At 36.2% G+C, this 13,064-nt stretch overlaps 2 protein-coding genes across 2 annotated transcripts; both read right to left on the reverse strand.

Annotated features, from left to right (window-relative positions):
• Positions 1 to 5,182: 5,182 nt before the first annotated feature.
• LOC110683923 (F-box/FBD/LRR-repeat protein At1g16930-like) lies at positions 5,183 to 7,293 on the reverse strand. The gene is made up of 2 exons (XM_021860326.1): positions 5,765 to 7,293; positions 5,183 to 5,717 (listed from the first exon to the last, which is right to left on the reverse strand). The coding sequence occupies exons 1-2, from the start codon at positions 6,927 to 6,929 to the stop codon at positions 5,407 to 5,409; spliced, it is 1,476 nt and encodes a 491-aa protein (XP_021716018.1). The 5' UTR covers positions 6,930 to 7,293; the 3' UTR covers positions 5,183 to 5,406.
• A 2,742-nt stretch (positions 7,294 to 10,035) lies between these two features.
• LOC110683924 (F-box/FBD/LRR-repeat protein At5g22660-like) lies at positions 10,036 to 11,517 on the reverse strand. The gene has a single exon (XM_021860328.1). The coding sequence runs from the start codon at positions 11,515 to 11,517 to the stop codon at positions 10,036 to 10,038; it is 1,482 nt and encodes a 493-aa protein (XP_021716020.1).
• Positions 11,518 to 13,064: the final 1,547 nt, after the last annotated feature.

Consider the following 13,064-nt stretch of genomic DNA (forward strand, 5'->3'; position numbering starts at 1 on the left):
TATGATTTTTGGATTGTTTGATAAATTCTGTTTAATGAATTATTTACAAGCATGATAAGAATTGATAATATAATTATGACATGATACATTTATTAAAAGTGAACTGAATCATATAATTATTTAATCATAAGTAACAAGAAAAAATTAATGTAATTTTAATTCAATTTTATAAGAAGGAGCTACATTTATTATTTATGAAACATGATTATATTTATTTCTCACTCATATTTATGGATTGGAAAAAGTAAGTAAATTTAATACTCTTTCATAGATTGAGTTGAGTCAAAGAAGAATTCCAATGTAGAATTGTAATTATTCACATTTTGTGTGTGTCATAACCATGTAATTAATTGACTAATCACGAAATTTAGTGGCGAACGCAAAAATTATTACATACTAGTATAGCACTTGTGCGACGTACGACTTACAAATCTTGATATTCATATTCATTTCATCAAATTTTAAAATAAAATGAGTAATAATTGATTTACTTATATACTACTTGTAAACAACATTTTTTTTAATTCTTAAATTGTATGGAAAGATTTGAAAAATAATTCTACTCAATGAATTAACAATCAATACGCACATTAATTAACTCATATTTTTTTCCCTCATTTCTACTTGCGCCACTGGCCACCTCATTTTTAAATGGGGGGATTTTTTCTATGTGGCTGGTCGCACCATGTGTTCGGGGTTACTCGAGTTAATCAATCAGGGGTTACTCAAGTTACTTTGACCGAGTTACTTCTGACCGAGTAAACCCTTAAATAATCCCTGACTGAGTAACTCGAGACCCCTGACTAAACCCTCGAGTAAACCCTTGATCGAGTAACTCGAGTATTCCCTAATCGAGTAACCCCTCGAGTAACCCCTGATCGAGTAACCGCTCGAATAAAACCTGACCGAGTAATCCCGGCCCTTAAGTAACCCATGACCGAGTAACTAACCCCTGACCGAGCCCTTAAGTAACCCCTGATCGAACCCCTAGAGTAAACCTCGACCGAGTAACTCGAGTAACTCATGTCCGAGTAACCCCTGACTGAGTAACCTCTTAAGTAACCCATGACCGAATATTTAACTAACCCCTGACCGATCCCCTCAAGTAACTTCTCACCGAACCCCTCAAGTAACCCTTGACCAAGTAATTCGAGTAACCTCTGCCACACGATGTGGCCATCCATAAAAATTTGCCTTTTAATTGACTATCTCTAACTTAATACGAAGTATATTTACGTTTACCATTATAATAACAATATGATCATTATATATTGCACTTCGTATATCACAAATAATTTCGTATTTTTTTTTCTCCTCTATGGCCTATAAAAACTCTTAAAGTTTAAAGTTTAACATGAAATTAAACTTTTTTTAAAAAATATTTTTGATCCCATCACTTACTACCTTAATTTTATTACATGATGAATTTATCTGATCATCACCACACACCTATTTGCACCTACTACGACCAAAAATCTACAAAGCCTCTAACTCAAAATTTAGTACGAAGTATAATTTTTTTTTCTAAAATGTTAACCTCAGAATGATGTTTAGGCTAGTCAATTGTTTGATTATATGTCATTTTTTTAAATATGTCTTCTTTTTTTTTTTTTAATTTTAACAATGTGGTGAATTAACCATTTACTTCTATTATTAACTACTCCCTCCGTCCCCGATTGATAGTCACTTTTGCCATTTTTGGTGACTCAAAATGTTAGTCACATTTGCTTTTTTCAAGTACCATTAATATTATTTTTTTTACCAAAATTCTTTAACATTTGCAAAAATATTTGTGCAAATTTAACTTTCCTATGTACTTTAATTACTTTCTCTCTCTATTTTTTTTTGCATACCCAATGTAAATTTACTTTTTCAATGTATTTCTCCTTAATTCCCGTGTTTTTTTTTAGCAAAAGTGACTATCAATCGGGGACTGAAGGAGTATTATTAATCTAGAGCAAAGCAGATTAGAGCATAGTAGAGCTGGGCACAGCAGCTCTACAGAACGGAGCCTAAGCAACTTACCAGTCTTGAACACAGAAATCCCAACACTAAAATTCCCTAGTAAATACTTTTCTTCACTCTAATTGTATAGGAAAAATTGCAAAAAATAATACAATCTTTGGCCGGTTCTTTTTTAATAATACTACCTTTTGTTTATTTTTTAATATTACAACCTTTGGGGGTGTTGAATTTTAACAAGACAAAAAACTTGTAACCTGTTAAACCAGTTACCATGACACGTGTTGTTATGTAATTGGTTTTAAATTTAAAAAAAAAAATAGGTTTTAAATTTTAATAAAAAATTTTAAACACTTAATAGAGCGATTTCCATAAATAATGCTAAAATAAAAAATAATTCCGTATGTATGTCAGTTTTTAAAACTATTTCCCTTGATACCGTACACGTAGTATTAGTGTAGGGTTGTAAAATCCAAGGCTATAAACCGCTAATAACAATAGCGGATTTTAAAAAAGAACCGCTAATGTCATTAGCGGTTCATTTATTAAAGCCGCTAATGACATTAGCGGTTTATACTTAAAATACTCAGTAACTTATTAGGCTTAATGTTTATATTCTTCAAATAGAACCGCTAATGGTATTAGAGGTTCTTCAAATAGAACCGCTAATACCATTAGAGGTTCCATTTAAAGATCCTCTAACCATTACAAGTTCTTCAAATAGAACCGCTAATGGTATTAGAGGTTATTCAAATAGAACCGCTAATACCATTAGAGGTTCTATTTAAAGAGCCTCTAACCATTTCAGGTTATTCAAATAGAACCGCTAATACCATTAGAGGTTCTATTTAAAGAGCCTCTAACCATTTCAGGTTATTCAAATAGAACCGCTAATGGTATTAGAGGTTCTATTTGAAGAACCTTTAATACAATTAGCGGTTTTAATTTGTGTAGAACCGCAATCTTTATTAGCGGTTTATTAATAGCAAAAAAAAGCCAAAAATCTGAGCCTACGTGGACGGTTTGGTGGGAAATATTTTTTTAAAACAACGTATACACGGAATTATTTTTTATTTTAGCATTATTTACGGAAATCGCTCCACTTAATAACTTTTAATTTTTTGATAAAAAAAAAATCCAACCTGCCACCACCTCCCCACCACCACCGCCACCTCTCCCCCTCCCCTACACGCAGCCCTCTTCCCCCACCCAAGGACCGACCGGTCGCATGGAAACCCCGCCTAAACGCCCTGGAAGTGACCTGAAAATTGCAACAGGAAACACCCAAAAATTACACCAATAATCGAAAGGAATAGCCTGAATTTTTGCCAGATACAGGCTGAATTTTCGCCTGAACAACTCGCGCGCCTGAGCATCTGACCAAATATTTGCCTGAAACCACTTGAAGTGTTAGCTTGAATTGTCGCTTGAAACCGCCCAAACCACCCTAAATCAAGAGATACGTTGGCTCTAAGTTGAACCGCAATTGGGGATTTTATCGTTGGTTCGAGGATCGGGAACGACAACAAGGCTGTTGTTCGTGAAGAATAAGGTTGGTCGCGGTTCTTTGGCTGCGATTTGTGGGAGTTCTGGGTGGTGGAGGTAGGCTGCGGTGGTCGAGAAGGGGTGGAATCGGGGGCTGTGTGGGAGTTTCGGCCTGGTTGGGGAATAGGGGGTGAACTGAACGCCGGCCGACCGTCGGGTTTCTGGCTGGGGCAGAGGGAATGGTGGCAGGATGGTGGGGAAGTGGTGGTTGGGTGGTGGTTTTTTTTTTTTTTTTTTTTTTTAATAATAAAAGCCTTTTTATTATTTTTTATCTTTTAAAAAAAGAAAAATATTTTAAAAATCAAATTAAATCGTCAAAACCAATATAAAGATGACATGTGTTAAGGTAACCTGTAAAAACAGGTTACCAACCAGTTTTTGCCTGTTAAAATTCAACACCCCCTAAAGATTGTAATATTAAAGAATAATCGAAAGATTGTATTATTAATTAAAAACAAACCAAAGATTGTATTATTTTTTTGCAATTTTTCCTAATTGTATATTAGACAGTGATGGTTCATCATACTTACGGTGATTCGTCATGAGTTCTGAGTCTCAGAATGGCACAGAGGAACAGGACTCTGGTTAGTTATTCCTGATGGTGCTAAACAAAGTGGCAATATTAGAATAACTTAACATCACCTGCAATATTATTTTCCACACGGAAGTAGACAATAAATCATGGTCATGTGTTTCACAGTACCCTCTTTTTATATCTAGCTTATTGTACATTTGTATTTAACATGAATTATAAATAAAATTAAGGTAAAATGAAGCCAACTTTAACTTGTGAATTACAAAGTAGAAAGATGACTAGGAGAGTGCAAAAACCTGAGATCAATTGTATAAGCACAAAGAGAAGCTGCCTAACTTTAGCAGTCGAACAGATAGGGAATATACAGGCTTCCTGAACTCCCATCATGTGTAATCTTCATGTTACAAAAAATTCCCCACCCCCACCTTTTCTTAGTAATCTTTACTCCGCGTTAACATGTCAAATGTCTATATACAGATGGAAATGTTTCAAGCAGTTTCATAACTTTTATCATCTGCCTTGGTTTCATTTACAAATAGATCACCAGTTGCGAAGATCCATTTTCTTATCAGTCAGCTGTATATGTTAATATAAAGGGAAATGATACACATAACTTAGTTTAGAACAGCTAGGGAAGAATACATTTTTGTGCACCAGATACTAATTCTATGAATTAGCAACCATCAGCTATTTACTGCCATTTGACCTCGTCTTCTCCTTCTAACCCCTCCTTCTCTCATTTCTTCTGTCCCTCCCTCACCTGACCTTGTGGAGTAAGCTACTTCAATTTATCTTGAGCATAGTTCATGAACACAGGCTAATTTTCAAAATGACAGTCCAGAGGGCAGGAGGCAAGACGTACACGGTACACTCGACCTGTTTTCTATACTCATTGATGAGTGGCTAATTAATCTACCATTTTATTACCAGTGAGCTTTTGGATTCTTTGCTAATTTTAATAAACGTCCTTCAGAATTCATACTACGTACACTAAGTTATTAATAAATAAATGAGAGACTTACCATAGTCATAGAGAAAAGTAAAAGAACTACTCCCTCCGTCCCTAAATTACATTCCTCTTTCTCTCTATTATGTGAGGAATAAATGCTAGAAAGGGGAATGTAATTTAGGGATGGAGGGAATAGAATAATACATAAAAACTTAATAGAAAAGAGTAAAGACCAGTACATAGCAAGGCTAGAATACCCTGTTACATATCCAGGATTTCTAGAAACATTGTTAAGCCCTAAACTACACGCAATTATGCATATAAACCAAAAATCAATCGGAATTCAGTAGTCAATCCCTACAACCCATAAGCTTGAATGTTGCATTTGAAAAACAAGTTGCATACATCAGGTTTATCAGCCCATAAAAATTTGACATGGAAGGTATCCACCTTGTAAGCCATTACCTGATGCTATAACAGACCGACCAGAAAGCTCAAGCTGACACGTCAAAGAGCTCCTTGGAAGCTTCATCAATGATTTACAGAACTGACATTCCTTCCACACTGCATATGCTTTTTCGCGTTCATATTTGTCATATTCCCCATCCACCATATGAAATTTTACGAGAAGCTTTTCCAAAACAAAAGCATTACGTAGAATGTATGCCAGAAACCTGAGGTTATCATCAGTTCCCTTCAGTCTCCATATTTGTATAGTCTTGTGAGCTTACTTATCAAACAATCTGAAATTGAATCTGGTGTACACAAACTACTTTGCTCCATTTTATCATCACAATCTGACACCTTAAGATGCTCTAAGTTGGGAAAACAATGTAAGGAAAACATCAAATCCTTCAAGAAATTTGTTTCGAGATGGGCTACGTTAGAAAAGATTGGCAGTTTCACAGGGTTTTGATATTTGAATATATTGGTCAGACTCTCTAGCCTTAGCTCAAGATTGGTAACAGTAGACATTCCTCCAACAAACTTGGTCATCTGGTGAAGATATTCTTTTCGTGCTTCAGACAATGAGCCATAATCCAGCTCTTTCTCCTCTTCATCATCTGACTCCAGCCCATACCATTCATCATGCATCAATTCAATACGCGCTTCCTTTAACACAGTTGGATTCCGGAGAAAGTAATAAATTGAATAGAAATTCTCAATTTTCAGGTTTTCCAATTTGGGTGCATCGATATATACACTAATTTGCCCGGGAGTGTATAGCATATGTATAGACAATGATTTCAAATTGGGGGCAATGATATTCACAACAGAACTAGACAATGAAAAATGTAGATTATCAGCTAGATCGAAGTCTAAATCTAAATGTTCCAAATGAGGGCAAGATCTTAATAGAGTCCCCAACGAAAGAGGAACATCAATAAGCTTGCAAAGGTTAAGTGACTTCAAATTAGGTAGATGAAAGCATAAGCTCCCAATTTCCGGCCATTTAAACTGAAGCAAGCCCCATAATTTCAAAGTTACCAGAGATTGTGAATTGAACAGAATAGCGGGTACACAAAACTGACTATCATAATGTGCATCGATCCTGATATCCTCCACATTTCGACTGCAAACTTCACGGACCCATAATTCTATTTCTGATTCACTAATTTCCGGAGATTTAAACACCTCTAGCAGAGCAAGATCAAAGACGTGGAGCTTCCGGGATGTAAGCTGTCGTAGGATGCAGTCAAACATGGCGGCAACTCCTGATGTTCTACAAGTAACGATTTCAACGCAGGTGATGCCGGTCCAGACCCGGCGCCATCGGTGGGATAAGACGGAGGTTGCGATGGCAACATGGATAGGGAGACGAGAAAGAATGTTGGTGAGAATGACATCAGGAAGTGAGCTCAACCTGTCTTCTTCTTCCGCCCTCGACCTTCTGCGCTGTTTTCTGATATAGCATTTCATAATTTTGCCATCAACCATTTTTTTCACTCTCACAGTCCCACTTTCACTCTCAAGTGGGAATTATAAATTTATACTCTCTTGGTCCTACAACTAACGTTAATGTGAAATTTTGATAATTAAGAAACAAAGGTTTATTGTGTACTTATAATTATAATGGTACATTGCACTTATATCGTACATTGTACTTAGATTTTTATTTTTTTTTACTCCGTAGTTGAAAAAGGTACATTATTAAATTTCATTTAGATTAATGCACTAATTATACATTGTACTTGCTCCGTATAAATTTTTTTTTTTTAATCAAAATATACTCGTACACACTATGCATATAAATTCATTGGAAATTACATGATATTATTTATTAATACATTGTACTTGCATTTTATTTTAATTAAAAATATACAGAGTATTATAATCTGTAGTTCGTTTTCAAAAAATAATCCTTAGTTCATTGTACTTATATATAGAGTATTACTGTATTGGAATACATTTCAATATTGGGAAAAGTAAAATGATGGAGTAAATATTTTTGGGCACAATTTTCTACTTCGTAATAAAATTATGATAAATATTTGATTTTGGAAGAATAAAAGGTAAGATAGGTTCATAGGTAGTAATGACTAATGGGGAGAAAAAAGAAGGCAACTTTCACTTGCCAATCAGATGACTAGGTATCTTCATGTTACAAAAAATGAAAAAACCACACATTTTCTCAGTTATTTTTATTAAAAATAAATAAAAGAAAAAGAAAAAAAAAAAAAAAAAGTACATAGTAAGCAGTTTCTTACTTTGATCCTCTGCCTTAGTCTTAACTTTACAAATAGACCACCAGTTATGAATAACCTGTTCTCATTAATCAGCTGTACAACTTTATATAAAGGGAATTAATAGTCATAACAATAGTTTTTAACAGCTTGGGAAGAATACATCTTTGTGCACCAGATAAAACTAGAAATCAGTAACAATCAGAACTTAGAAGCTATTTAGTATTTACTGCCGTTTGAGCGCTCACCCTCTCCTTCTAAACCCCTTCTCTCATGAGTCAGGACATCCTTTCTTCTGCCCTTTCCCCTCCCTAGCCTAATCTAGCACTAAAAGCTATTCTTATTTTATGATGTTCGAGTAAGTTTAATTGGACATGAACACAAGCTAATTTACAAAATGACATGCCAGGACTCCAGGAGGCAAGAGGCACATTATACACTTCGCCTGTTTTCTAGACTCGTTAATGAGAGATTTGCACAGTACACTAGTGTCCAAGCATCAAGGGCTCAAGGCAGTCTCTGCTATGAAATAAATCATATATAGATGTCATAAACTGGGCTCTTTACAAGTTCATCAACCATTACCAGCTTCTGTTCACTATCACTGGTAAGAAACGAAATGATCAAATTCCCTGAAACAGGACCTTCCTGCAGAAACATGTAGGACACTAAGACCTTTGCACTTCTTAGTTATCCATCAGCTGCAAAGCACACTAAACAAACTGCCATGGTTTTACCAAAGGACACACCTAGTACTTTAACCTCAAGTTGTCATTGTACAGCAAGCCAACTAACAAATTGATGCTTAGGGACATTCAGATTATTCCAAATCTACTTTTTCCAAATTATCATTATCTTTATCTTATTTGATTTAACCACTTACAGTTAAGAGCATTCATACATCCAGCACCTATTCATCTTGAACATTCTAATACCAATACATTTTCATCTCCTAAAAATATGTGACCGGCATCTCTTAAATTCACATATGTTTTCACAGGAATAAACTAAAATCTAACGCTGATAAATTGATTTAAATAAAAATCCAGTGATTAGGGCTTAGATTTACAGCAAAAGACATATATACTCAACAAAATGAGGCAAATACCTAGCAACTTAAGAAAGTTTTAGATTTTGTCCACTTGGGGTTGTATTAGTTCCATGGGATCAAATTTGCAATGAATCTCCTAGGCTCAAAGGAGTCCAAGCTAAACTTCCTACACATTTTTTAATACTTGCAGGAGCTCCCTTAACATGTGTATCAAATAAATAAGCAAAAGCAACTAGGCTTTATGCCTTTTGACCTTTTCATTTTCCTCTTCCTAAGTTACATCCTTCTGACTCTTAGGCTCCAGTGCTCCACTTGGTTTGATGGAAACATTTTTAATGAACAATGAATTACCATGGATAACACATTTTAAGGGAAAAAATAATGGTAAATATCACTTTCCTTCTACCCAACTAAACACTCCCTTAGGGAGCAAAACAGGCGCCTTTTATGCACAACATTCTTTTTCTGCTCCATCCTTGGTTCCCTTATTAGCATAGCTAAATCTTTGCCATCTCTTGGCCAGTCTATAATCTATCATATAACCTGAAGCTATTACATAGTTAATAGTTTACAAAAATAGAAAACAAGATAAAGAGGTTCAGTTTGGAATATTGTTATTTACCACAATATCATTTAAGCCTTACGGCACACTCCAAAGTTAAGGTATTCTACAAAGTTATTAATCATCACTGACTGTTGTTTGCAATTGCAAGTAGAATGTAAACTAGATAATCCCCTCAAACAGATGAGTTATCACTTCTATATCTTCTTTGATTTCAGACGACTACTTGTGTGTTCACCCTTTACTAAAAATCAATATGCACTTAGCACAATTTAACACTTCACAACTATTGAATTCTAAGGTGGCTATGTGATCACCTGGCAGGGTAAAAACAGTACTCTGATCATATGAACTACTTGCCTGCTCATTTGTGTAATATTAGAAATTCATTTACTATTATTGTAACATACAGAACATTACATTATAAGTCATAATTGGAACAAAAATACACCATAGCTATATGGAGAAGAGAAAAGACTAGAATCTACAATAACAATTGCCATTGTATTAGTGGAAGAAGTTTACACAGTACACACAGAACTAATCAAATAGACAAGTACAAAGCAAGCTTTTATACACTAATACACACCAAGCTATATGCACTTCAAAAATAACTTTAAGCAGAAACCAAGCTATATGCATACATTAAATTAAATACAAATGAAATTGGGTAGTCAATACCTGCCACCCAAGTGCTCTAATGTTGGCTTTTGAAGAGTAAGAAGTTGCCACTATAATGTCAAATCATCAATCGGCCAAATACATTTGACATGTAAGGTATTCATCTTCAAAGGCACTACTTGATGTTGTGGCAGACCTTCCCGAGAACACAATCTCACAAGTTGATGACTTCCTAGGGAGCTTGAACAAGGACATACAGAACTTACGTTCCTTCCATAGTAAATCATTAGAGTCATCCCTCATACAAACATCTAAGCAAAGCTCATTCAAAACAACTGCGTTACTCAGAATGTATGCCAACAACTTGAGGTCATCATCAATTCCAATAAGCCCCCTTATCTGTATAGTCTTCATCTTACTTACCAAACAATCAGGCACGGAACCTGGTTCAGACCAATGATTAAGATCCATTGGGGGATCACCTTCCATGTTAACCTCAAGATGCTTTAAGTTAGGAAAGCATTGCAGCGAAAGTATCAAATCCTTCCAACCATTTAGCCCGATACCATCCAAGGTCATTTCGAAATTGGTTAGATTTCGGAATACTGGTAGAAACCCATTACCCACAGAGCTAAGGTGAGTAAATATATTGGTATCACTGTCAAGCTTTAAATCAAGGCTACTAACACTACACATCCCTCCAATAAACTTAGACATGTGGCGAAGATAATCGCCACTAGGCAACCAATCCATATCATCTTCATCCTCAAGATACCGCTCCTCCTTAATCAAATCAATACATGTTCTAACCAATCTAGTTGGGCTCCGAACGAAATCATAAAACGAAGTACAATCACGCAAATTAAGATACTCCAATTGAGGCGCATCAATAGATATATTAATATGCTGTGTCTGACCAACAAACTCCAAATCAATCTTCAACAACTTCAAATTAAGAGCACAAATATTCACAGAATCCGCAATTTCAGACTCAACAACATCCAATTTAAACACCAAATCTAAATCCTCCAATTTTTGACAACACCTAATTAAATTCCCCAACCAAAACGGAACATCAAGAAGATAATTCAAACTCAATTTCCTCAAATTTGGAAGTACAACACCTCCAATTTCGTCATCAGCAAAATCAAATTTAAGCTTACCAACCAATTCCAAATCCAAAATCACAACAGAATTAAACAAACAAACAGGAACATAAAAGAATTCTTCATAAAACGAACATCTTACATCAATAAAAACACTCTCCACATTCCGGCGACAAACTTCACGGAAACTCGATTCAAGCGAATCGGATTCCGGCAATTCGGACGGCGAAGTGAGAGAAAGGTGGAAAACGCGGAGTGTCGGAGCCGTAAGCTGAGCTAAGATGTGGTCGGCGGTGGTGGTGAAGGTGGAACCATCTGCGTGAAATTCGAGGCTAGTGACGGCGGTCCAGAGGCGGCGCCAACGGTGGGATAAGACGGAGGTGGCGGCGGAGGTGTCGATTGGGAGGAGAGAGAGTATGACGGTGATGATGGCGTCGGGAAGTGAGCTTAATCTGTCGTCGTCGTTGTCGTATTGTCGTTCGTAGTTGACGTTTTCAGTCATATTTTCTGGGTTTGGAGGATATTGGAAATAGGTGGAAGTGAAGTTTGAATGTTATTGAAAAAGTTGTATGTTGTATCAGATATTTGTTTGCTTGGTGTAGACGTTGTTCAAGGTGGTGGACGGGTGGTTATTTTGTGTTTGAGGCAGCCTAATTTTGGCTTAGGAGTTGTGGCCTGTGGGATACTTGATCAGTCAGGGGTTACCCGTTATCTAATTAGTGTTTTTGGTGCGTGTCAAATGGCCATGCAGAAAATAAGGCTTTTAATAAATTTTCGCCTTGAATGTGTTCGTTGAAGCTTTTGTGCCTATGTTTTCTCATTACAAGTCATTTTTAATACTCTCTCCAGTTCACATTAATTGTAACAATAGGCTTGACTAATAGTTTAAAAAATTATAAACTAGGCTTATAGACTTATACTATGAAGTATTTTTTTTAATTTTTGTTAAGTGGAGAAAGATGTGGAGAAAACGGCTTAGCCTTCTGTATTCCATTAATCACCAATATATACTCAATACAATAGAATACCTAACTTGCCTAAAACTCCTAACAAGATAGACTTGTCAAACATACAATATTAACATAAATATAACAAACCAAACTCCTAATACTCCCCCTCAAGTTGGAGCATGTAAATCACGAATGCCCAACTTGCGTAAGAGAAAACCAAACTGCTGACGTCCAAGAGCCTTGGTGAGAATATCTGCTAATTGATGACCTGTCGGAACATATGAGGTAGAAATATTACCGTTTATCAACTCATCACGAACAAAATGACAGTCTACCTCAATATGCTTCGTACGTTCATGAAACACTAGATTCTTAGCTATATGCAAAGCCGACTGATTATCACAAAACAACTGCATAGACTTTGAATGCTTAACACCAAGAACAAACAACAACATTTTCAACCATTTCAACTCACGAGAAGTGAGGGACATAGACCTGTATTCGGCTTCAGATGAGGATGTGGCTACAGTTGGCTGTTTCTTAGTCTTCCAAGAAACAGGGGAACGCCTAAGAAAACAAAATAACCTGACAAGGAACGCCGACTCAACGGGCACGCTGCCCAATCACTATCACAAAACGCCGTCAAGTGTAAATCTGTCGTAGGTCGCAACAAAATACCTTGTCCCGGACTACCCTTAAGATAGCGCAAGACACGAATGACCGCATCCCAATGAGAAACCTGTGGAACACTCAAAAACTGTGCCAAAACATGCACTGAATAACTCAACTCCGGTCGAGTGACCGACAAGTAAACCAAACGACCAACCAAACGACGATACTATTCCGGATGAGCGAACGGCTCACCGGAAGCATGTGCAAGACAATGATTCTGCTCCATCGGAGTATCAATGGGTTTACAACCCAACATTCCTGCCTCAGTTAAAATATCAAGAGCATACTTTCGTTGAGAAAGAAAGATGCCCGCGGGACTCCGAGCAACCTCAATGCCTAAGAAATACTTAAGCAAACCCAAATCCTTCATATAGAAGCATTTGCTCAAATAGGCTTTAAAACGAACAATTGTATCATGAAAGGAGTC

The sequence above is a fragment of the Chenopodium quinoa genome, unplaced genomic scaffold, assembly GCF_001683475.1.
Source record: "Chenopodium quinoa cultivar QQ74 unplaced genomic scaffold, ASM168347v1, whole genome shotgun sequence".
Classification (NCBI taxonomy): Eukaryota; Viridiplantae; Streptophyta; class Magnoliopsida; order Caryophyllales; family Amaranthaceae; genus Chenopodium; species Chenopodium quinoa.

What these genes read in the sequence shown, in the direction of transcription:
- LOC110683924 (XM_021860328.1), bottom strand. Translation starts at nt 11,517, where the DNA reads ATGACTGAAAACGTCAACTACGAACGACAATACGACAACGACGACGAC.
- LOC110683923 (XM_021860326.1), bottom strand. Translation starts at nt 6,929, where the DNA reads ATGGTTGATGGCAAAATTATGAAATGCTATATCAGAAAACAGCGCAGA. An exon ending in TGATGATAAAATGGAGCAAA is followed by an intron (nt 5,718 to 5,764) that starts GTAGTTTGTGTA and finishes TTGATAAGTAAG; the next exon opens with CTCACAAGACTATACAAATA.